The 27080-nt window shown below is 42.0% G+C and overlaps 1 protein-coding gene across 1 annotated transcript in view; it reads right to left on the reverse strand.

Moving 5' to 3' along the window:
- Window positions 1-27080, reverse strand: part of LOC132833437 (diacylglycerol kinase theta) — a 193401-nt gene that overhangs the window by 16725 nt on the left and 149596 nt on the right. Inside the window, exons 19-21 of the mRNA XM_060851717.1 lie at window positions 23345-23445; window positions 10201-10347; window positions 5848-5959 (exon numbers count right to left, since the gene is read on the reverse strand). Coding sequence (XP_060707700.1) covers window positions 5848-5959; window positions 10201-10347; window positions 23345-23445 — 360 coding nt within the window. The remainder of the gene's footprint in view (window positions 1-5847; window positions 5960-10200; window positions 10348-23344; window positions 23446-27080) is intronic.

The raw sequence follows: 27080 nt of genomic DNA on the forward strand, positions 1-27080 counted from the left end.
AGGGGATCTTCAACCACGTGAGAAGGGAAATTGCCATCTCTAAAGGAGGCCGTCTGGTGTGTTCTGTGGTGAAACTGGTTGAATCAATGCAACAGAGGAGGACCTGAGAGAATGGAATGGAGTCTTTATAGGAAGCAGGGTGTGAGGATGCATAGTCAAGCTAACTGCAGAAGTCAGTGGGTTTGTAGTGGATATTGGTGGCTAGCCTATCCCCAGAAAAGGGAACTGAGATGTCAAGGAAGGGAGGGGAGGAGTCAGAGATGGAACAGGTGAAGGTGAGGACAGGATGGAAATGTAAGCAAAATTAATAAACCTTTCCAATTCTGTGCAAGAGGGGGAAGTAGCACCAAAGATATGAATGATATATCAGAGAGGGAGTAATGGGTAGGGGCCAAAATAGGACTGGAACAACGAATGTTCCATGTACCCCACAAAGAAATAACTAGGGCCAATGCAGGTACCCACGGCCATCCCCTGACCTGAAGAACGTGGGAGAAATTAAAAGAGAAGTTGTTCAGGGTGAGGACAAGCTCAGCCAGGCAGAGGAGGGTGGTGGAGGACAAGAACGGTTCAGGCATTTCTTTCTGAATTCAATTAGCTTTAAAATAGTGATGGAAAAGGATAGACCAGATCTAAAAGTTGAAGTTCTACATTGGAGGGAGGCCCATTTTGACAGTATTATGCAAGAACATTCAAAAGTTGATTGGGGGCAGATGTTAGCAGGTAAAGGGATGGCTGGAAAATGGGAAGCGTTCAAAAATGAGATAAGAGTCCAGAGACAGTATGTTCCTGTTAGGGTGAAAGGAAAGGCTGGTAGGTGTAAGGAATGCTGGATGTCTAAAGAAATTGAGGTTTTGGTCAAGAAAAAGGAGGAAGCATATGCCAGGTACAGACAGCAGAGATCGAGGGAATCCTTAGAGTATAAAGGCAATAGGAGTATACTTAAGAGGGAAATAAGGAGGGCAAAAAGGGGACATGAGATAGCTTTGGAAAATAAGATTGAGGAGAATCCAAAGGGATTTTATAAATATCTTAAGAACAACAGGGTAACTATGGAGAGAACAGGGCCCCTTAAAGATCAGCAAGGTGGCCTTTGTGTGGAACCACAGGAGATGGGAGTGGGGGTGGGGGGGGGATACTAAATGAGTATTTTGCATCAGTGTTTACTGTGGAGAAGGACTTTGAAGATATAGAATGTGGAGAACATGGAACATTACGGTGCAGTACAACCCCTTTGGCCCTCAATGTAGCGCTGACCTGTGGAACCAATCTGAAGCCTCTCTATCCTACACTCTTCCATTTTCATCCATATGTTCATCCAATGACCATTTAGCTGCCATTATGGTTGGCAAACCTACTCCTGCTGCAGGCAGGGCTTCCACGCCCCTATTACTCTCTAAGAAACTGCCTTTGACATCTGTCCTATATCTATCACTCCTCAATTTAAAGCTATGTCCTCTCGGGTTAGCCATCAACATCCGAGGAAAAAGGCTCTCACTGTCCACTCTATCTAATCCTCTAATTATCTTTATGTCTTCATTAAGTCACCGCTCAAACTTCTTCTCGATAACGAAAACAGTCCTTCAGCCTTTCCTCATAAGACCTTCCCTCCATACCAGGCAACATCTAGTAAATTGCCTCTGAACCCTTTCCAAAGCTTCCACATCCTTCCTATAGACCAGAACTGTATGCAATAACCAAGTGCGGCCGCACCAGTGTTTTGTATAGCTGCAACATGACCTTGTGGCTCCAAAATTCAATTCCTGTACCAATAAAAGCTAACACACCTTACGCCTTCTTAAGAATCCTAGCAATTTTCAGGGATCTACATGCATGGATAGTGAGATCTCTCTGCTCATCTGCACTGCCAAGAATCACACCACTAGCTCAGTATATTGCATTCCTGTTGTTCCTTCCAAAGTGTATAATCTTTCACTTTTCCGCATTAAACTCCATTTGCCACCTCTCAACCTGCTCTGCAGCTTATCTCTGTCCCTCTGTCACCTGAGCATACTTCTGCACTTATCGAAAATTCCATCGACCTAAGTGTCATCCGCATATTTACTAAACCATCCTTCTATGCCCTCATCCAGGTCATTTATAAAAATGACAAACAACAATGGCAGGTATTTCTGGGTATAATGCAGAAGATGCAGGATCAGTTCATTCCAAAAAGGAAGAAAGATCCTCAGCGGAGGCAGGGGTGGCCGTGGCTGACGAGGGAAGTTAAGGACCACATAAATATAAAAGGGAAAAAGTATAACATAGCAAAGATGAGTGGGAAATCGGACGAGTGGGAAGCTTTTAAAGAACAGAGGATAACTAAAAAGGAAATATGCAAAGAAAAAATAAGGTACAAAGGTAAACTGGCCAAAAGGAGGATAGTAAAAGCTTTTTAAGGTATGTGAAAAGAAAAAAAATGGTTAAGACTAAAATTAGGCCCTTGAAGACAGAAACGGGTGAATTTATTACAGGGAACAAAGAAATGGCAGAAGACTTGATTTGGTACTTTAGATTAGATTACATTACATTACAGTGTGGAAACAGGCCCTTCGGCCCAACAAGTCCACACCGACCCGCCGAAGCGTAACCCACCCATACCCCTACATTTACCCCTTACCTATCACTATGGGCAATTTAGCATGGCCAATTCACCTGACCCGCACATCTTTGGACTGTGGGAGGAAACCGGAGCACCCGGAGGAAACCCACGCAGACACGGGGAGAACGGGGAAACTCCACACAGTCAGTCGCCTGAGGCGACTTTAGATCTGTCTTCACTGGGGAAAACATGAGCAATCTCCCAGATGTAATAGTGGCTGAAGGACCTGAACTGAAGGAATTTATATTAGGCAGGAAATGGTGTTGGGGAGACTGTTAGGTCTGAAGGCTGATAAGTCCCCAGCACCTGATCGTCTGCATCCCAGGGCACTGAAGGAGGTGGCTCTAGAAATCGTGGATGTATTGGTGATCATTTTCCAATGTTCTATAGATTCAGGATCAGTTCCTGCAGTTTGGAGGGTGGCTAATGTTGTCTCAAATTTTAAGAAAGGAGGGAGAGAGAAAACAGAGAATTATAGACCAGTTAGTCTGACCTCAGTGGTGGGAAAGATGCTGGAGTCAATCATAAAGGACAAAATTACGACACATCTGGATAGCAGTAACAGGATAGGTCAGAGTCAGCATGGATTCGGAAGGGGAAATCATGCTTGACTAATCTTCTGGAATTTTTTGAGGATGTAACTCTGAAGATGGACAAGGGAGATCCAGTGGATGTAGTATACCTAGACTTTCAGAAAGCCTTTGATAAAGTCCCACATAGGAGGTTAGTGAGCAAAATTAGGGCACAAGGCATTAGATCCAAAATACTGACACGGATTGAAAATTGGTTGGCTGACAGGAAACAAAGGGTAGTGATAAACAGCTCCATTTCACAATGGCAGGCGGTGACCAGTGGGGTACCGCAGGGATCAGTACTGAGGCCGCAGCTTTTTACAATGTACGTTAATGATATAGATGAAGGTATTAAAAGTAATATTAGCAAATTTGCTGATGACACAAAGCTGGGTGGTAGGGTGAAATGTGAGGAGGATGTTAGGAAATTACAGGGTGACCTGGACAGGTTAGGTGAGTGGACAGATGCATGGCAGATGCAGATTAATGTGGATAAATGTATGGTTATCCACTTTGGTGGCAAGAACAGGAAGGCAGATTACTACCTAAATGGAGTCAAGTTAGGTAAAGGGGTAGTACAACAAGATCCAGGAGATCGATTTGAGGCAGGAAGAGATGAGTTCTGTGGGGCAGGAACAGGCTGAATCAATGGCTCTGCCCACGCAGTGCTGTTTGTGGACTTTAGGAAGGAGGTAGAAGCGAGCAGTGCAGGATTGGGAGACTATGAGCTTGTGGTTGGGGGGGGGGGGATTGCCAAATGAAATGAGGAAAACTATTTATGCAGTTGTTCCAATTCCACCTGGCACAGAGATTTGTTATTAGATGGTTGAAATTCAAAAAATATTGCAGTTGTGTAGGGCTCCAACATATCTTGAGAGAGGTAATTAAAAAAAACCTGCTCTGCAGGACACAGAATCCTTACAAACAGACTGGTTTTCTGTTTGAAGCTAAGAAGAAAACATCACAGAAACTAAGAACTGAGCACAGGAGGAAGCCATTCAGCTCATCATGCCTGCATAGGTTCTACAAAAAATGCAATTCACATGACGTTATTGCTCCCTTCTCTATGTAACCTGCAGAATCTCTCTCTTTAGGTAATAGTCTAATTTCCTTTTGAATGCTTTGATTCCATCAAATTCTCAGGCAGTGTATACCAGATCCCAACCCCACACACAAATATTTTTCCTCATGTTGTTATTGTTTCTTTTGGCAATTACTGCAAATCTGCCCCTTCATTCTCAAACCTTCTATTAATATGAATGTTTCCTTCCCCACTGCTGTGTCACACATCCCTCGGTGGTCTTGACAGACAGATGAAAAGTAAGATGGTGGTGGGGTAGGATATTTCAACGAGAGGTTGTCTGCTCTGTCTGCTCCTTTTCTTTTTTTCTCTCATCTTCTTCTCCTCCTCCTCTTCTCAGCCTCTGATCTTCCGGCCCCCGAACTCTTGACCTCAACACAGACTCAAGGAGGTGTCCTCTCAGCCTGGCATGGTAACCTCCTGGCCCAAAATGGCGGTCTGTTGGCCTGGCGTGGCAGTCTGCCAGTCCAGTGTAGAATCCTCTCAGCCTGTTGTGGTGATCTCCCCGCTGCCCAGCATGGTGATCTTTGGGCAGTACAATGGCAGTCTCTCAGCCTTCCATAGCCTCAATGTGAACTTCTGTCTTGAGGTGATTTCAGAATGATCTCCTGGCCTTGTGAACCCTGAGGTGAAACAAGAGTCAAGGCCTGGTGTGGACTGCAGGCTAGGTGCCATCATGGACTGGGTTGGAAAACCATTGTTCTGAACTTCTTTTTTCTTTATTTTATAATTTATTCCTAAATCTGCAATGTGGGACCTCTTTACTTCTCTATTTTTCCCAAGAACTATAATTGAAAATGCTGGACCTAGGGACCTTTGTACCTAAAATGGTGCGTAAGCAGCGACTTGTACACTCTTCATTGTAATCATTTGAATATGTGTGACAATAAAGCTAATTCAAATTCTAAGTACTCTCATAATTCTTCCACCATGCTGTCTCCTTACATAGCTTCACTTTTGAGTCCCTTATTAGCCCTATTTACATAAATAGAGATCCAATTGTCTTTTATGTTAGTTAATTATTAGTGTTTACCACAGGAAAAGAAACTGTTCAAGAACAGATCCTATCACTCCAAACACCCCACCCAACCTAACCTGCATTCGATAGTTGCATTTATCTGAAGCCTAGCCTTTCAAAACATGGCCAGTTTACATCCACTTTTTCTGGATGACTGAACTTCAAAATCTAGTTTTCTGCATCATTCCAAAATGGTGGGTAGACTACAAAGGTGTCCAGCTTTTATTCCCTGGCCTGTAACTGGCAGAAATCTGAGGACAGGGTCACAAAGCAAGGCTCAGGCTGAGAGAGCGTGTGGATAAATAAAGAGGTGGAAGGCTATGAAATTACCCTTTGTAATTCATTTACAATCTTACTGGGACATATCAAGCTTGGATTCTTGTTCCTAGTTCCTGAATATTGCTCGTAGCAACTGAGCAATTTTTTAAGGCAAAGTCCAAGAACATCTGTCCTTCAGAGTTTTAAATTTGACTCATTTATTTCTAACCATTGAGCAAATACCTCTTCTCAGGTTTGTTTTGAATTTCAACAGAATTTCAATAACTGTCCATCAAAGTGAAAAGTTTCCTTTTACCATATGTACCACACCAGTGACACCAACTACTTCCAGCATCCCATCATCAATTCGGGGTCTTTCAAAACGACCATCACTGTCAGATCCCCATAGATCTGCTCCAGATCCCCAGCTGTGAAAAATGCAGACAGCATATTCTAATGAATAAAATAAAAGACAACTCTCAGTTTTATAAGTAAACAAAATAAACTTAATACGTATAGACCTTTAAGGTCACAGTGGTTACCATTAAGGTGAAATATTAATATTCCAAGAAAAAGATTTCACACAAATTGCTTGTCATTCAGTCCAATGTAATGAATACCTGTACTCATGAATATTCACTGCTGCTGCTGCTTTTGTATAAATTCTGTGTAAAAATTTGAGTTTCAAGCAAAATTACTTTTCACAGTATACAATTTTATTTATTCACCTTACAAAATGCTGCAGACTCTTCTCAGTTCAAATGAAAGATTACATTCAGAAATTATTTATTACATTACAGCTTAACCAAACCCAGGTTAGTTACTGCATGTGGAAATGATAAATCACCTCTGTTGTGCAGTCACAATAAAGGACTGTCAAGACTTGGGATAAATTTCTAAATAGTTATATAATGTGTCTGTGAAATATTTTAAAAAAGAAATCCATGGGAAAAAGTACTCAGAAGACAAAGAAATAGTTTTATGAAACTGCTCCTGACACAAATTCCTGCCATTGGAAACACAAGTGATGTAATCAGGTGTATATATTCAGTAATTTTCATCATGAACAGAGAATTTTTCAGAACAGGGGAGGTGACAGCCTTGTGGTAATATCATTAAACTATTAATCCAGCAATGAGTCAAAGTGTGTGGTGCTGGAAAAGCACAGCCGGTCAGGCAGCATCTGAGGAGCAGGAAAATCGACGTGGGGGGTGAAAGTGTGGGCCCTGCTTTTGTAATTCTTGCAGTGGCAGGGGAAGGTGCCAGGAGCGGAGGGTGGGTTGGGGGGGAATGGATCTAGCAAGGGAGTCATGGAAGGAATGGTCTTTATGGAATGTGAATGGGGTGGGGAGGGAAATATATCCATATGATGGGGTCTGTTTGCAAGTGGCAGAAATGACGGAAAATAATGCAATGTATCCAAAGGTTGGTGGGGAGGACCAGGAAAGTTCTGTCCTTTTTGCGGTTGGAGGGGTGGGATTCAAGGGCGGAGGTGTGGGAAGTGGGTGAGATGTGCTGAAGGGTGGCCGGGACCCAGGTTCGAATCTCAACAAAGCAGATAGTGGAATTTGAATTCAATTAGAAAACAAAGGTGGAATTAATAATCGAATGACCACCATGAAACGACCAGAAAAACTCATCTGGTTCAGTAATGTCCTTCAGGGAAGGAAATCTGCCATCCTCACATGGTCTGACCCATATGTGATTCCAGACCCACAGCAGTGTGGTTGACTCTAACTGCCCTCTGAAATATCCAAGCTACTCAATTGTACCAATCGCCACAATGAAATGAAACCGGACAGACCACCTGACATTGACCTAGGTACAGGAAACGACAGTAGCAGGAACAGCCCTTAAAAGTCCTCCTTACTAACACCTGGGGCTAGTGCCAAAATTGGGAGCGCTGTCTCACAGACCAAGCAACAGCCTGACATTGTCTGTAAGGTATTCTGAGAGTGTGACTATGTCTCCGACACCACCATCACCATCCCTGGATATGTCCTGCCTACCCGCCAGACTGAACCAGTAGAGGTGCAGCATAGTGGTATACAGTCGGGAGGGAGTTGCTCTGGGAGTCCTCAACATTGACTCTGGACCCCGTTGAAGTCTCATGACTTCAGATTAAACATCCATCTCCTCAGCGAGGAATTGAAACCTGAACTCTCACATGACAGGCGGGGATACTAACCACTAAACAACTCAGTTGAGAGACAGTTAAACTGAGCATCTAAAGATCCCTGGTTCAATCCCAGGTAACAGCAATTGAGCGTTTCCAGACAGAACCAGCAGAGGAGAAAGCGAGGACTGCAGATGCTGGAGATCAGAGCTGAAAATGTGTTGCTGGAAAAGTGCAGCAGGTCAGGCAGCATCCAAAGAGCAGGAGAATCGACGTTTCAGGCATGAGCCCTTCTTCAGGAATGAGGAAAGTGTGCCAAGCAGGCTAAGATAAAAGATAGGGAGGGGGGACTTGGGGGAGGGACGTTGGAAATGTGATAGGTGGAAGGAGGTTAAGGTGAGGGTGATAAGGTGAGAATGACAGGCCGGAGTGGGGGTGGGGGCGGTGAGGTCAGGAAGAAGACTGCAGGTTAGGAAGGTGGTGCTGAGTTCGAGGATTTGGACTGAGACAAGGTGGGGGAGGCGAAATGAGGAAACTGGATAAATCTGAGTTCATCCCTTGTGGTTGGAGGGTTCCTAGGTGGAAAGTTTCCTTGCCCATGTTTAACCTGTTTCTTTAAACAGAAATATGTTAAACAGGGAAAGGAAACCATCTAATGTTTACCACGTGCTGTCCTTCCTCAGCTGATAATCAATACTCCTCCATGTTGAACAACACTTAGAGTAAGCACCAAGGATGGCAAGGGGCACAAATGTTCTGTGGGTGGGGGGATCTCAATGTCTACCACAAGGAGTGGCTCGGCAGCAGCACTACTGATGGAGCTGGTCGGGTCCTAAGCGACATAACTACTAGACTAAGTCCGCAGCAGGTGTGAAGGAACCGAGAGAGAAAAACATGCTTGACCTCATCCTTATCAATCTCCCAGCTGCAGTTGCATGTGTCCATTACAGTATCAATAAGACTGACCACTGCACAATCCTGACACACTGCTCCGAAAACTAGTGTGCTTCCAATTAAACCTATTGGACCAAAACCTGGTGTTGTGAGATTTTTAACTTTGTACACCCCAGTCCAACACCGGCATCTCCAAATCATGACTTGCTAAATAGGACTGACTTCGAACAGATCTAGCAAAACAAGACTGGACATCCATCAGACACAGTGGGCCATTAACAGCAGCAGAACTGTACTCTAGCACAATCTGTAACCTCATGGTCAGGCATATCCCCCACTCAACCATTACCTCAAGCCAGGGAATCAACCCTAGTTCAATGGAGAGTGCAGGAGGGCAAGCCAGGAGCAGAACTAGGTATACCTGAAAATGAGGTGCCAACATGGTGAAGCCATCAAACAGGACATGCCTGCCAAACAGCATAAGCAGCAAGTGAAACACAGAGCTAAGAAATCCTACAACCAATGGATCAGATCCAAGCTCTGCAGTCCTGCCACATCCAGTCAGGAATGATGGTGGACAAGTAAATAATTCACTGGAGGAGGTGGTTCCACAACTGTCCCCATCCTCAATGATGGAACAGCCCAACACATCAGAAGATAAAAGCCAAAGCCTTTGCAGCAATCTTCAGCCAGAAGTGTCAAGTGGATAATCCTTCGGCCTCTTCCAGTGGTCCCCAGCATCACAGATACCAGTCTTCTACCAATTCAATTCATTTCATGTGATATCAAGAAATGGTTGGAGATGCTGGATACTGCAAATGCTATGGGCCCTGACAATAGTCCTGCAATAGTACTGATGACTTATGTTCCATTTTCCTAGCCAAGCTGTTCGAGTACAGTTACAACACTGGCTACTACTCATCAATGTGGAAAATTGCCCAGGCACGTCCTATACATAAAATACAGGACAAATCCAACCCAGCCAATTACCAACCCATCAATCTACTCACAATTATTAGTTTTATTGCTTGTCCCTAGCTGCCCTGGAAAGGTGGTGGTGAGCTGCCTTCTTGAACTGCTGCAGTCCACATGCAGTGGGTTGACCCAAAATGACATTAGGGAGGGAATTCCAGGATTTTGACTCAATGATAGTGAAGGAACAGCAATATATTTCCAAGTCAGGATTGTCAATGGCTTTGAGATGATGGTGCTCATATATCTGCTGCTGCTGACACTCTCCAGTGACATTCATGTCCCACTAATTCAGCACTAATTGGGTCGGTCACTGGGACAGTGCACTGAAATGTAATATTATTAAGTTACATCATTTGAGACTGTTGATTGAGAAGGCATATTACTACTTATTAATCTGTCTGAATTTTTCACCATAAACATTCAGGAATTTGGTACCGTCTCAACTTGAAAGCGACCAGGAAGATCCCTGATGCTACCCGTGTTGCATGAGCAATGCCAATAACTTGAATTTATATAACACCTTTAACATAGGAAAATGTCCCAAGAAGACAAAAATTGACAAAAACATTAGGAGTGGCAACTAAACATTTGGAACAACTGGCAGGTTTTAAAAAGCCTGAAAGAGTCAGAGGACTATTCAGAAATAGAATTCTACAGCAACTAAGGTTGTTTCTAAATATTTACCTGGGAATGTTCAGAAAGATTAGGCCTTCAATATTTGGAAGTGCCACTTCATGATCATCTACTTGAAGCTTTAAATCCTTGTGCAGACTACGTGTGTGACTAATCTTCTGTAACCCAACTTTTACATAAACTCCTTTGTTATGAAACCTGAAGTAGAAAAGATTTATTTTAAAGAAATATACCATTTGAAGGAAAACTGATATTCTTCAGCGATTCAGATAGTTTAAACTAAAAATGGCAGTTTTTTTTATACTTGCACTTTCACAATAAATAACCGTGACTACTTCACTCCCAATTTGAAAAGTTAACAGAATTGAAAGTTGACAAATGCCTGGACCAGAACAGCATTGAAGGAAGTGCTTACAGGGATAGTGGATGCATCAGTGTCTCTCTTTCACAATTCTATTGTTTTTGGAAAAATTCCTGAAAATTAGAAAGTAACAAATGCAATCCCATCTCCAGTGAATAGAGTCCTGTTTAGCCTTTGCTCATAAAACAATCCCTCCAATCCAGGAATCATTCTAGCAAACCTTCTCTGAACTGCCCCCAATGAAATGACATCTTTCCTTAAATAGGGGACCAAAACTGCTCTCAGCACTCCAGGTGCACTGTACCTGGTACAGTTGCAGTAAGACCTCCCTGCTCTCATACTCCAACCATTTCACAATAAGGGCCAACATTCCATTAGCCTTCCTGATTACCTACTACACCTATTTGCTAGGTTTGAGTGTGTTTTGTGCACAAATACCAAGTCCCTTTCTTTGCAGCTGTCTGCAGTTTTTCTACATTTAAATAATATTCTGTTCTCCCTTCCAAAATTAACTTCACATGTTCACACATTATACTCCATTTGCCAACGTTTTTGCCCACTTACTGAACCTATCAATAGCTCCTTCTCACAACCTGCCTTTCCATCTATTTTTGTGTTGTCTGCAAATCTGGATACAGTATGTTCACTTCTTTCCTCCAAGTCATTCATTTTTGGTATAAGCAATTGCAATCTCAGTGCTGATCCTTGTGGAAGTCCACAGGTCACAGATTGCCAACTTGAAAAAGAACAACTTATTCCCACTTGCAGTATTCTGTGTATGAGCCAATTGTCTATCCATGCTAAAATTCTACCTCCAACACCACTGGACTCTTATCTGCTGACTTAAACTTTAAAGAGTGTTATGGAATGCAGAGTAGGAAAGTGTTGTTGAGGCCAAGATATAATTAGCAATGATCATATTAAATGTGGAACAGGCTTGAGGGCTGAATTGTTGACTTCTGCTCCTAGTTCCTAAGTTCTTCAGCATTTTAGACATTTAGAATGAGGATATAATGGAGACTTTGGCAGGCTTAAAAGTGTATAGATCCCCAGGTCTGGATGAATTGTATCCTGGGAAACTGTAGGATATGGGGGAGGAAATTACAAAGACTCTGACCCAATTATTATTCCTCTCTGGCCACAGGATTGTGCCAGAGCACTGCAGGACAGCTAGTATGATTTCATATTTCAAGAAAGGTGGCAAAGATAAAAGAAGGGATTATAGACCATAGAGTCTTATATCAGTAATAAGGAAACTAATGGAGAAAATTCTGGAAGGAGAGAATTAAAATGTATGACACGTTTCATTTTAGTTGTAACAGAACACACGCGACCATAAATAAATAATCTCCATTTGAACAGGCCAGGTTTGATCAGAGATAGTCAGCGTTGCTTTGTTAGAGGGACGTCATGCCTAAAGAATTTAATTTTTTAAGATGGTGACCAGATGTGTAATTGAAGGTAACACAGTTGATGAAGTTTATATGGATTTCAGCAAAGTCTTTGACAAGATTCAACTTGGAAAACTGAAAAAAAGATCAATCCATCTGGGGTCAAGGATAACTTGGCAAGTTCGATTCAAAAGTGGCTTACTGACAGGAGACAGAGGGTGTTGGTAGAAGGTTCTTTGTGTAACTGGAGGTAGAAAATAGAAGAAAACGTGGCTGGGGAATGATAAAAAAAGCTTTTGGATTACACAAAAATTGATCAGGGGTTGACAGTAAGGAGGAAAGTCTTATTTTACAGCAAAATATAGTCGGATTGGTCAGATGGCCAGATTAATGACAGATAAGGATTTAACCCTGAGAAGTGTGAAGTGATGCACTTTAGAAGAAGGAACAAAGAAAGGAAGTACGCAATGGATGTTAGGACATGAAGAAGCTCAAAAGAAACAGAGGAATCTTGGGGTGTTTGAACACAGGTGGTAAGACAGGTTAATAGGGTGGTTTAAAAAGTCACATGGAATACTTTCTTTTATCAGTCATGTTATAAATTACAAGAGCAAAGAAGTTGAGTTGGAGCTTTACAAAACTTTGGTATGGCCACAGCTGGCGTTCTACGTGCAGTTCTGGTCACCGCACTATAGGAGGTTAGTGATTGCACTAGAAGGTTGTAGAGGGGATTCACCAAGACAGGATGGAACGGTTTAACTATACAGTGAGGCTGGATAAACTCAGGTTGTTTACTTTAGAGCAGAGAAAACTGAGAGGAGGCCTCATAAAGGAATACAAGATCATGAGGGCATTGACAGAGTGGATGGAAATCAGCCTTTCCCCTTAAAGGGGCAATAAATTTAAGGAGTAAGGCAAGAGTGTTAGAGTCAATTGGAGCAAACATTTTTCACCTAGAGGGTGTTGAGTCCATTGCCTGGGAGGGTGGCTGAAGCAGAAAAGTGCACAAGTCTTTAAAAAAATACTTGGTGAGCATTTGAAATGTCATAACATTCAAGATGTTTGGTCAACGTTGGAAAGTGGGATTAATGTAGATTTACAGTAGCTTTTGTTGGTGCAGATTTGATAGCCCAAAGGGCCACTTCTGTATAGGTAGTATTTAATAAAAGTAAAACTGAGTTTTATTGTATAGAATACAAACGTATAAAATGGGAATATACAGCTATCATTTGAGAAGATTTGTAGTTCATTTGTAGCTATCATTTATATTTCAGTTCAGTATCCTGTGGTTTAAATCATAGTCCGTGGAGGCAGATTAGTGATAAAACAATGTAAAGGAAGAGGCAACTATTATGGTAATTCAACAAAGTAATTAAAATCATTGCTGTGCGATTATAATTGAAAATTGTGTTCTGAAAATGTCACTTCCCATTTCAATACATCTGACTCACATCATGTCCTGAATTATTTTTTTCTAAATGGCTTTTCGAGGTGATAATCTCAAGATGAATTTGCAGTCAAGTAGGAAAATCCTTAATTAGTTGTCGAAAGAATAAATAGATTGTGAAGGATTCATATTTGGATCCAGTTAAGAGAGTATCATGTTTCACTGACAGAGTCAACAGATTGTGACCTTAAGACAGGTTTATACTACAGGCACACTACTCACAGCTGGATCCACTACCTGCTTTAAAACTTCAATATATGGTCAGAGGACTACGCCAATATTTGCGCTCAAAAGATTGTGCCTCAAAACCTGGTTGGGAATTTTGCAGGCTTTCCAGAAAACCAAATAGATATTTCAGAGCGCTTTGCAATATTGATTCTTGTGCAACTACTTCAGCATCAACAAACAAGAGATTGCTTAACAAAAATGATTTTCAAATTGAAATCATTGATCCGGCTACTCAGATGTCACCGAGAGTCTTCAACTGTTTCCTCAGATGCTCTCCCTTCCATCTGTTCAATAACCATTGTAACACCAACATCCCCACGCTGCTTTACACCTCAGTCATTCCTCCTTCTCCTCTTCTTCGTCCTTGCAAATTCTCATTTATTTAGATTAGATTTGCTACAGTATGGAAACAGGCCCTTCAACCCGCAAGTCCACAATGACCCTCCGAAGAGTAACCCACCCAGACACTATATTTACTCCGGATTAATGCCCCTAACACTATGGGCAATTTAGCACAGCCAATTCACCTGACCTGCACATCTTTGGACTGTGGGAGGAAACCAGAACAACTGGAGGAAACCCACGCAGACAGTCGCCCAACGCGGGAATCGAACAAGCATCCCGGGCGCTGTGAGGTAGCAGTGCTAATCACCGAGCCACCATGCTACCCTTATTTATGAATCCTACATTCTCCTCAGGCATCTGTCTTCAGGCATTGGATCTCTTCTCTGGGTTCATTTATGCTGAATGTTGTAAGCCAATTTCTTATATTAAAGTGAAGAATTAAACTAAAGAAAATGAAAATGGTGGCCAGTTACATGAAACATAAATGACCGGTTTCCCAAGGGAATTGATATTATTCAAGAACTCTTATGGGGTAGGCACATATTTTTGAAGGCTGAACAAAAATTAAACAAAACATGCAATGGTAACATCATTAGATGCCAATCCATTTCAACAATACAGGCTTACAAAATGCTTTGTAAGCAAATGGCAAAAATGTGAACAGCAGGATTTTAATGAGATTTATTAGTTACTGGTTCCAAACACTGCAATTAAGAGCATGTTGGATAGAAAGGCCAAAACACTTACAGCCAATATTGTTTAATTTATATTTTAGATGTTCTAGAGAAGATTTTAACAGAGATAAAACATCTCAGAAGTATCATCTTTATAGTTTTTGGTAACAGAAAATTTGAAGTGTCTTGCTTGCTGTGGATGTCGGAACACTGAATAAATTTAAAGAGGAGTAGATTTTTTTTTGTAGATATTTTTATTGAAATTTAACATTTTTGCAAATTTACAAAAATAAACAAAACTCTCAAATACAAACATTGATGTACAATTAAATCATATATACAATAGTCATAATTTAACAAAGAAAAGAGAAAGAAAGAAAACAAAAAAAGAAAAAAAAGAAACGAAAAAAGAAAGAAAAAAAAACTCAACTTTCTACTAATCTAACCTATAACTAACCAGAGTGTATACCTAAGTCTCTTACATGCTCGGAATGTATAAACATCAAATATAATAAAACCCGTATTCGCGCAGGATTCCTCTCCCAAGGGGCCCCGGAGCAGCCCGGTCTGAAATCTTCACTAAATAAAAGCCCTTGTTAGGATAGCCGAAATATCTGCATTTATATAATTCAAAAAGGGCTGCCATATTTTATAAAATAATTCAGTCTTTCGGTGCACCATATTTGTGAGGAAGTCAAGGGGGATATATTCCATAATTAATCTGTGCCAATTTGAAAGTCCAGGGGGGCCCTCAGCCACCCAGTTCACCAAAATATTTTTCCTTGCACAGAAAGAGAGAATAGAAAATAGTCTCTTCCCATGCATATCCAGAGATGAGAGGTTCGAAAAGCCCAAAAGGAGAGATACAGGGTCCACCCTAATTTCCGTTCCTAAAATTTCTGTCAGGGTATTTGCCACTTTAGTCCAGTATCTGCGGATTTTCTGACAAGTCCACAGACAATGTACAAGAGTACCCACCTCTATTTTGCATTTTGGACACTTTGGAGATGCTCCTGCCTTAAATTTTGCCAGTCGAGCCGGAGCTATATGGGCCCTATGAAGTATCTTTAGTTGGATAGCCTGAGTTCTGTTACCGATAGCAATTCTTCTAGCATTTTCCCAAATGTCATTCCACATATCCTCAGAGATTTCTAGCCCCAAGTCCTGCTCCCATGTTTTAAGCAGGTCATCCATGTCTCCTGAGACTCCATCATGTAGCAAATGGTATATAGTACTAACGGAGGATGCCCCCGCTGGTCGTAAGACATTACGTTCTCTGTCTGATTTATAAAGACTATCTATTAATGTAGTCTTCCTCTGTATATAATCTCGAACTTGGAAGTATCGAAAGAGATCCCCATTAGGTATTCCGAATTTCAGACGCAGCTGCTCAAAGGACATCAGGATCCCATCTTTAAATAGGTCCCCTAAGCATGAGATGCCCCTGGATCTCCAGAGTTTAAAGGTGGCATCTGCAATCCCCGGTTGGAATCCCCATGCGCCTACTATTGGTGCATGGGGGGATGTTTTATGTGAGTTACCCTCATTTTGCCGCATTATATTCCAGGCCTTAATTGTGTTTAATATTATGGGATTTTTACAGTGGTCTGTAATGATTTTCCTCTTATCTGAAAATAAAAGGTTAATAAGTGGGTATTTTACTTGGGAGGCTTCGATATCCAGCCAAATTGATTGTGGATCAGATGAAACCCAATCAGCTATGTAACTTAGTAGGGAGCTTAACTGATATTTCCTAAGGTCTGGGAAGTCCAGTCCTCCCCTTGCCTGTGGAAGCTGTAGCTTCTTCAGCTTAATAAGGGGCCGTCTATGGTTCCAAATAAAGGAGCCCAACCAGCCATATAATTTACGTAGGGCTAGCCTTGGCAGCATCAGCGGGAGCATTCTCATAGGATATAAGAGACGGGGCAGAACATTCATTTTAATTAATGCTATTCTCCCTAGCCAGGAAATCGGAAGGTCTCTCCATCGCTGGAGGTCCTGCCTTATCCTTTCCATTAATTGTACAAAATTAGCCCTATACAGCTGATCAAATACTGGCGTGATAAAAATACCTAAATATAAGAAGCCCTCCAGGGACCAACGGAAGGGAAAAGGGGATCCGTCCATTAAGTGGGGTATCATAGCCAGACCACCCATTGGCATGGCTTCCGATTTTGAAAAATTAATTTTATAGCCTGAGAATGCACTAAATGTATTAATAACTTGAATTAGACGAGGCACTGACATTAAAGGATTACTGAGGAATAAGAGAACGTCATCTGCATAGAGGGTAATTTTGTGTTTACCTGTACCAATCCTCGGGGCCATTATATTAGGATCAGTCCGGATGGCTTCTGCTAATGGTTCGATTATCAGTGTAAACAACAATGGTGAGAGAGGACATCCTTGACGGCAGCCCCTACCCACACTGAAGCCATCCGATCTTAACCCATTAGTAATAACAGCTGCTTTGGGGTCATTATACAATGTTGAAACCCATTTGGTAAACACCTGTCCAACGCCAAACCTTTCCAATGTGTAAAATAAATATGACCATTCAACCCTATCAAATGCCTTTTCCGCATCCAATGAAATTACTACTCCTGGTATCTTTCCCTGATGACAGGCTTGGATCATATTCAAGACCCTTCTGATATTATTGGATGATCTGCAGCCCTTAATAAATCCCGTCTGGTCCTCCTTTATAATATATGGCAGTACCCTTTCTAGTCTTAGTGCTAACATTTTTGAGAGAATTTTAAAGTCTACATTTAGTAAGGATATTGGTCTGTAAGATGCACAATCTTCTGGGTCTTTTCCTTTTTTGAGGATAAGAGAAATATTTGCTTCTTTCAGCGTGGGCGGGAGACAGACCTGACTATGCGCAAAATTATACATATCCATAAGTGGGTCAACCAATATTCCTGTAAATTCTTTATAGAATTCAGCTTGAAAACCATCCGGGCCCGGTGCTTTTCCGCTCTGAAGTTGCCTAATTGCCTCAAGTATTTCTTGGACTGTTAAAGGGGTATTTAGGGCCGACACCTGTTCCGGAGTCAGGCCCGGGAAGGTCAAATTTTTAAAAAATGACTGCATCCTCCTAATCCTATCTTCACAATCCTGCAATCTATATAGTTCAGAATAAAATTCTTTAAAGGTCGCATTGATCTTTTTATGATCATGAGTCAGGGTACCTGTACTTTCCTTGATGGTCGGAATAGTTTGAGGGGCTTTCTTTTTCTTTGCAAGAAATGCTAAGTATCTACCCGGTTTGTCGCCATATTCATATAATCTTTGTTTCGCAAATAATATTTCCCTTTTAGCTGTTTGAGTAAGCGCGGTGTTTAAAGCTGTCCTAAGAGCTGTAATCCTCTGCAATTTTGTGATAGAAGGTCTATCAGCGTATGCTGTTTCGGCTGCTTTTAGGCGAGCTTCGAGCAGACGCTGTTGCTCTCCCTTCATTTTCCTCTGGGTCGCTGAATAGGAGATGATCAAACCTCGTGCATAAGCTTTGATGGTCTCCCACATCATTGACGGACTGCTAGCCGTACCAGTATTAATTTCTAAAAAAGTTTTAAGTTCTTGGGAGAAGTACTTTAAAAATTTGCTATCTTTTATCAGGAAGGGGTCCATACGCCAATGCCGAGCAGATGTCCCATTGTTCTTTACCTTAGTTTCCATGTATACAGCGGCATGGTCAGAGATTGCTATAGTACCTATTTTACAGGTTGCTATAGAGTTTAGAAAAATCGATGGGGCAAAAAACATATCAATTCTTGTGTGACATTTATGTGGATTAGAGTAGAAAGAAAAATCTCTACCCTGTGGATGGAGACATCTCCATACATCTACCAATCCTAATTCTTTATTCAGGTCCGCCAGTTGTCTAGATCTGGGAGATACTCCAGCGGCACTCTTGGGAATCCTGTCTATTTCCGGATCCATAATACAATTAAAGTCTCCCCCTATAATTGTATGACGGGCACCAAAGGCCATCAGTTTTGAAAAAGCTTCCGTTATGAATTTAAAGGGGTGTGCCGGGGGGCAGTATACATTTAAGATCCCATATTCCTCTCCATTTATGAGGGCTTTAATCAAAATATATCGTCCAGATTCGTCTTTTATCTGATTTAGAATTTTCAAAGGGAAGTTCTTCCGGACAAGGATAACGACTCCCCTGCTTTTTGAATTAAAAGAGGAAAAAAAGGCCTGATCAAATCCGCCCTGTCGTAATTTTAAGTGTTCTTTATCCGACAGGTGTGTCTCCTGTAGGAGAGCTATATCAACTCTCTCCTTCTTAAGATTTGATAATATTTTCTTCCTTTTAACTGGCAAATTACTCCCCCTGACATTCCAGGTGCACCACTTAACCGACTGTTCAGCCATAATCATCTGGACAGATCCGAGACCCCTCGGGAGGGGAAACCCTATCTAGAACATCCCGAGCATGGAGCATACAAGATTTACAAAAGTAAAGATTCTCTGATACACTCAAAACAATATAACAAAAAACTCTTCCTAAGTATAAAAAATATAAAACATTCCGAATTGGAGATTTTCTCCCTTGTTCCCAGGGAGCGTCACTTCCTCTCCCACAGTCCATCTTACCCTCTTCCAACCAGTGCCCCACCCTTGACCCAGGTGTTCCTCAATAAAATGAGGAGAATTCAAATATAATATAAAGCTAGAGTTAACAGTGAACACCCCACCCCCACCCACACCCACATCTAAATATATTTGGGAATATTAATACCATATATAACTATAAGATTACAATCTCAACACGTAATACTTAAATATAATACCACAAAATAACAGGGGAAAGAAAAACAACCCCGCTCCTAAAAACAGAAGTAAAATAGAATAAGGTAACCACCTCCCCCCATCAACATTAACCAAACGCCCCAACATATATATATACACATACACACATAGGGGGAAAGATAAGAAAAGATGAAGGGATGTAAACCAAAATAATGGGAAAGGCAGACCAGCGTCCACGATCTCTTACAGCTTATTTAAGAGAGTCCAAGAATTCCTTAGCCTTCTCCGGTGATCCGAAGTTATATATGGATCCTTCGTGGCTAAGGCGTAGTGTCGCTGGATATCGTAAGGAGTACTGGATATTTAAGTCCCTTAAACGCTTCTTCGCCTCATCGAATGCCTTCCTCTTTCGGACCAAAGCTGGGGAGAAGTCCTGGAACAGCATGATCCTGGATCCTTTGTGGGTCATAGCTTGGGGATCTTTTCCCAGATTTCTTGAGGCTTCCAGGAGCATCTGCCTCTCCCTATAGCTCTGCAGCTGGAACAGGACCGGGCGTGGGCGCTGGGTTGAGCCGGGCCCACGTACTGTGACCCGGTAGGCCCATTCTACCCTTACCTGGCCTGATCCAGCCTGCAGATTTAAAAGTTGTGGCAGCCAATGCTCTAAGAATGCTGTCAGCTGGCCTCCCTCTTCCTGCTCGGGAAGGCCCAACAACTGAATATTTTTTCTACGACATCGATTTTCGAGGTCATCAATGTGGTTTTCTAGGTTCTGGACTCTATTCTCGAGAAAACGGATGTGGTCGGCTGTTGATTTTATCCCAGTCTCTGAGGCTGCGGCCTTCGACTCCACCTCTCTGACTCGGCACTCCAATTCCTGAATGTCTCTGCCCTGCTTCTGCAGCTCGGCTGATAGTGCTTCTCTGCTCTGCCGAGACTCATTGATAAAAGCATCAATCTTCGCCTCCCACCTGGCAAACATCTCCTCAAAGCTCATCTTCATTGGTAAATCTCCTGAAGTAGCTGAAGACACCTTTGTTGCAGCTGAAGAGGGAGAGGGTGGGGGAGGGGTCCCTGCTTTCTTAGAACCGCCTGTTCCCTTCCCTTTACTCATTTTCCAGCTAGTATTAGACTATTTAAATGTACTAATAGGTAACTACTTAAGGTTAACAACTATTATAAATGGTTTAGTGAGTGTGGTGGGGGTGGATAGCCCACTTTTCCCAAGTTTTGGGTAGAGCACTGTGGACTCAGTCTTGCTGGGTCGCCGCCATCTTGGATCCCCCCGTAGATTTTTAAAAAATTATTAACAGGTTGAAGGGTTATGGAGAGTGGGCAGGAAAGTGGAAGTGAGACCAAGGTGAGGTCAGCCATGGTTGTACCAAATTGAAAAGCAGGTATGACAGGTTATATTGCCTACTCCTGCACCTAGTTATGTTCTCACGGGTTTGGGGGCATAATTGTAGCTGACATCTCAATGCAGTACAGAGGGAAATGGCACTGCTAGAGGCATCATGCTAAGCAATACACCTAAAAAGAAGCTTACATTCCGAGATTAGGAAAGATGCCTTAAAAATTGGAGATGTTAGTGTAATGGCAATGTCACTGGACTAGTAATCCACAGATGGTCTAGAATGTTTGAAAGTTGATTGAAATCCCACCACAACAGCAAATTTAATTATTAAATTAATAAATCTGGAATGTAAACCTAATCTCAGTCACGGTGGCCATAAAACTATCGGTTTTCGTAAATTTCGATTCTACAGATTAATGTCCTTTAGAGCAGGAAATTTGCTGACCTTACCTGATCTGTCCTACGCATGAGTCCAGATCCACAGGAATGTGCTTGACTCTGAATTGCCCTCTGCAATGACTATGGCAAGGCATTCAATTCAAGGGCAATTTAGCAATAATTTAGGAATAAATACACAAGTAAATGCAAGCCTTTCTTTTCACTTCCAAGCTAAAATGTTAGAGTTTGGTCCTGCTATCCTGTCCCAACCAATGTAACAATTCATGGCACCATTCACAGAACTAATACATTAAATATGAATACACAACTGGCTTGATGGTAGGAAGCAGAGGGTAATAATGGAAGGATGCATGTCAGACTGGAGGCTTGTGACTAGTGGAGTGCCTCAGGGGTCGGTCCTGGGCTCATTACTCTTTATTATATTTATCAATGATTTGGATGACAATGTACAAGGCATAATTAGTAAGTTTGCTGATGACACTAAAATAGGAGGTATCATGGACATTGAGGAAGGTTATCAGAAATTGCAGTAGGACCTTGATCTGTTGGGGAAGTGGGCTAAGAAATGGCAAATGGTGTTTAATACTGATAAGAGTGAGATCTTGCATTTTGGAAAGTCAAATCAAGGTAGGAGTTTCACGGTGAATGGTAGGGCCTTAAGAAGTGTAATGGAACAGAGAGGTCTTGGAGTTCAGGTGCACGGAATCACAGGTAAACAGGGCAGTGAAAAAAGCTTTTGACACACTGGCCTTCATCAGTCAGGACACTGAGTATTGAAGTTGGGAAGTTATGTTGCAGCTGTACAGGACATCAGCGAGGCCACACTTGGAATAGTGTGTTCAGTTTTGGTCATCGTGCTATAGGAAGGATGTTATTAACCTGGAAAGAGTGCAGAACAAATTTACAAAGACCCTGCCAAGACTCAATGGTCTGAGTTATATAGGGAGAGGTTGAACAAGCTAGGACTTTTTTTCTTCAGAGTGTAGGAGACTATGGGGAGATCTTACAGAGGTGTATAAGATCATAAGAAGCATGGATAGGGTGAATGTACTCAGTTTTGTTTCTCAGAATTGGGGAATTGTGGACTAGAGGGTATCAGCTTAAGGTTAGAGAGGAAAGAATAAAAGGGAACCGGAGGGGCCACTTTTTTTTTCACACAGAGGGTGGTGCGCATATGGAATTAGCTACCAGTGGAAGTGTTTGAGGCAGACACATTAACAACATTTAAAAGGCATTTGGATAAATACATTGAAAGGAAAGATTTAGAAGGATATAGGTCAGGTACAGGGAAATGGGGTTAGGTTGGTAGATATTTTGGTTGACATGGACCAATTTGGGGCAATGGGACTCTTGCTGTGCTGTAGGACTCTGACACTGGAGTTTGCGAACACAATGGGCAGAATTTAATGCTCCTGACAGAGGTTTATTTACCACTTGGGGAACAAATGAAAACCTTTCATTATTTTAACAGGGAAGGCCAGCCAGATGTTTAATTTGCAGGAACTCTACCCCAAGAACTATCAGCCAATTAGAGGCCAGCTGCTTTCCATTGCCAGAAGTGCCACTGAAAATAGTAATTGCTACAGGAATTTCATTGGATCCTGTTGCTACGCTGGAGAACCATTAACTGTCAACTAATGGTTGAGGTAGAGTACTGTCACCAATCCCATTGACAACCTGTAACCTGTTGCATGCCACAAGGATTAGTGCTAGGTCCACAACCATTGACAATATATACATTAATGATTCAGATGAGGAAAATGAATGTACTATGGCCAAGTCTGCAGGTGACACAAATCTTAATTTGGGGACTCAAATGCGTTCATAAAGAAGAAAACTATAAATGTAGTCATTAGATCGAATGCTTACGATATGTCAAGTGTGCACCAGCTGCAGTTTTATTCTTCACTGCCTGATTGATTTCTAAAATCCACGCCTTAATCTTCCCAAGAAATGGACCCTCAAATCTTCGACTCCAGGAACTCTCTGTTAAGGTTTTTTTGTGTTAATGTTGTATTTCTTCCTCAATAGATGGAGGAAGGTTGTTTGTAGATGCCCTTGAACATATAAAATCTGTGTCTCTACTTGTTCTCATTTGTCACAGTCTTATTGTTAGGATCAGTATTGGTTTATCAGTGTTTCAACTTTCAATAGTTTTCTAGATAGGTCAACCAAACTAAGACCATCTTGCTGAAATTTCCTGCACTGAATGCTGCAAATGACATGATTTACCTGCTATTGAACTTGTCTGGATCTTCTTCCCTTGCTTGATGGAAGTCAAGACTCAGTTCTGCATCAATTCCAATTCCACAATAATTGTTCATTTGTACAATCTGCAAAAAAAAATGAAATGATGGAATACAGCAAAACTGCAGGTGCTGGACAATCTCAGCAGATCTGTGAGCATCTGTGGACACAAAAATAGATTTAATGCTTCAGATCCTGTGACTTTGTCTTTTTGAAAAATAAAACAATGCTCTGGTCAACAAGAACAAGCCTTCACCATCTCTTACCTTGAAACTAATTGCATGTAGGCTTCATAAATCTGTAGCTTTATCTCCATTATGAGATATCTTCATTCAACCTTTTCAGAAGTGTTATGATACATCTCTGCAATAGATAGGTCTTGAACTCGAGCCTTCTTTCCATGTAGTGCATCAGTGAACCAGATGGGATTTAGCACAATCAATAACAGTTTCAGGCTTATGAATACTGAGACTAGTTTTGTATTCCAGATTTTAATGGAGGTTTAATTATAATTTTTTTATTTTTTAGAAATTATTTTTAATATTTTTAAAATTTATTTTTAAAATTAATTTAATTTAATTAGACTTGCAATCCAGAACTCCAAACAAATGATCTAAGGATTTGGGTTCAAATCCCATTACGGTAGATAGGAATAAAAAGCTAGTCCTCTGACAACTGTGTAATCACTGTCAATTGTCATGACAACCCATCTGTTCAAGGATATGCTTTATGGTAGGAAATCTTAACTGGTCTGGCCTACATGTGACTCCAAATCTGTAGCAACATGATTCATTTTTAATTGCTCTCTTATAGAATTAAAGATGGGTAATAAATGTTGGCTAAGCGAGTAATACCTACATCCATGAATGGATAAAACAAAATTAAAACAATTTAGTTTAAATTCGAACAGCTTCCATGAAGGGATTTGAATCAAAACATTAGTCTGGCCCTTTGGATTACAATGCCACTGTGATTACCACTTTGGCACCAATCCTACCTATCTGCATGCTAGCCTTTTGAAACCCAGATTCTTCTGCAGTCTCTCTACACATTAATAATATTTTACTTTTCTACACTTCTCATCAAAAAGGACAACACATTTTGCCACATTTTATTCTACATTGTGGGCGGCACGGTGGCACAGTGGTTAGCACTGCTGTCTCACAGCGCCTGAGACCCGGGTTCAATTCCCGTCTCAGGCGACTGACTGTGTGGAGTTTGCACATTCTCCCCGTGTCTGCGTGGGTTTCCTCCGGGTGCTCCGGTTTCCTCCCACAGTCCAAAGATGTGCGGATAAGGTGAATTGGCCATGCTAAATTACCTGTAGCGTTAGGAAGGGGTAAATGTAGGGGTATGGGTGGGTTTGCGCTTCGGCGGGTCGGTGTGGACTTGTTGGGCCGAAGGGCCTGTTTCCACACTGTAAATAATCTAATCTAATCTAATCTTTTTTTTGCTAACTTGCTTAACCCATCGACATCCATTCGACTCTGTGTCTCCATCATAACTTCCTTCCTTGCTTTTATTTGTATCAACAACAAATGTGGCTACAATACAATTGGTTCTTTCATCTAAGCCATTATTGTGGAACGTAAATAGTTCGGGCCCTTGCAGTGATACAAGCCACGGGAGCACCTACTTTTAAGTAACTCTAACCTCTCACAGAATAAAACTGTGTAACGTAGAGATTGGCCAAATGGCATCCTGAAGTGTGTCGACTTTCTAAAGAGCTTTACAGTTAATTATAATATCCAAAAATCTACACAAATTGACACTTTAAAATTATTCCACATATTTTATAGGTCACTGCTTACATTTTCCAATTAGCACTGTAAAATAAGAACCACAATAAGATCTAATCAAGCAAATTAATTAGCTATCTTGAATTCAAAATAATGCAAGCTCGGCAAAACAGACAGATTCTGTAATACATTATAAAAATAATTTCATGCAAATGTTATGACATCAAAGCAAATGTATGAGACAGCAATTGTCCATCAATCAATTTCACTATGATAGATAGTTATGAGTCTTGGTATTAGCTACATGGTCTAGAACCTCGGGCAACTGTCTGTGTGGAGTTTGCACATTCTCCCCGTGTCTGCGTGGGTTTCCTCCGGGTGCTCTGGTTTCCTCCCACAATCCAAAGATGTGCAGGTCAGGTGAATTGGCCATGCTAAATTGCCCACAGTGTTGGGTGAAGGGGTAAATGTAGGGGAATGGGTCTGGGTGAGTTGCTCTTCAGAGGGTCGGTGTGGACTTGTTGGGCCAAAGGGCTTGATTCCATACGGTAAGTAATCTAAACCAATGCATTATCGACAGTACAGATGGAAATGGCTTTTATTAATGAAGGCACTCTACTCAAGGACTCCCTAAGACCGCTAACTTCTGTGAGTGCAATATTTCATTTAGTTGAGTCATGCTTTCAGTCACAAGGAAACATTTCAGCTCCAAAGCTTCTTATACAATGGACTATATTCTAGTTTTTTTTTGCAGAGACAATATCTGGTAACAGGATAAAACCTCGACTTCATACATCAACAACCGGAAAATGCTGAGAACAGTCAGAAAGTTAGCAACGTCTGCAGAGAAAGAAACAGTTAAGAGGAAAATTTTCAGAACAATGACCCTCCATTAGAGATATTCTCCCCAAGGATCCAGTGTCTGAATCACACCTTTGACATGAAGCCTTCAGTCATTATGATCCAGCAAACTCCAAATCAGATTAACAACAACATTTTAAAGGCATTTAGACAGACATAGGCAGGGAATGGAGGGAGCTGAAAATGTATTGCTGGAATAGCGCAGCAGGACAGGCAGCATCCAAGGAGCAGGAGAATCGACGTTTTGGGCATGAGCCCTTCTTCAGGAATGAGGAAAGTGTGTTCAGCAGGCTAAGATAAAAGGTAGGGAGGAGGGACTTGGGGGAGGGGCGTTGGAAATGCAATAGGTGGAAGGAGGTCAAGGTGAGGGTGATAGGCCGGAATGGAGTGGGGGCGGAGAGGTCAGGAAGAAGATTGCAGGTTAGGAAGGCGGTGCTGAATTCGAGGGTTGGGACTGAGACAAGGTGGGGGGAGGGGAAATGAGGAAACTGGAGAAATCTGAGTTCATCCCTTGTGGTTGGAGGGTTCCTAGGCAGAAGATGAGGCGCTCTTCCTCCAGCCGTCATGTTGCTATGGTCTGGCGATGGAGGAGTCCAAGGACCTGCATGTCCTTGGTGGAGTGTGAGGGGGAGTTGAGTGTTGAGCCATGGGGTGGTTGGGTTGGTTGGTCCGGGTGTCCCAAAGGTGTTCTCTGAAACGTTCCGCAAGTAGGCGGCCTGTCTCCCCAATATAGAGGAGGCCACATCAGGTGCAGCGGATGCAGTAAATGATGCGTGTGAAGGTGCAGGTGAATTTGTGGCGGATATAGAAGGATCCCTTGGGGCCTTGGAGGGAAGGGGGGAGGTGTAGGCGCAAGTTTTGCATTTCTTGCGGTTGCAAGGGAAGGTGCTAGGAGTGGATGTTGGGTTGGTGGGGGGTGTGGACCTGACAAGGGAGTCACGGAGGGAGTGGTCTTTTCAGAACGCTGATAGGGTAGGGGAGGGAAATATATCTCTGGTGGTGGGTCCGTTTGGAGGTGGTGGAAATGACGACGGATGATGCAATGTATATGGAAGTTGGTGGGGTGGTAGGTGAGGACCAGTGGGGTTCTGTCCTGATTGTGATTGGAGGGGCGGAGCTCA

Source organism: Hemiscyllium ocellatum, chromosome 36 (genome assembly GCF_020745735.1).
Source record: "Hemiscyllium ocellatum isolate sHemOce1 chromosome 36, sHemOce1.pat.X.cur, whole genome shotgun sequence".
In the NCBI taxonomy this organism is placed as follows: domain Eukaryota; kingdom Metazoa; phylum Chordata; class Chondrichthyes; order Orectolobiformes; family Hemiscylliidae; genus Hemiscyllium; species Hemiscyllium ocellatum.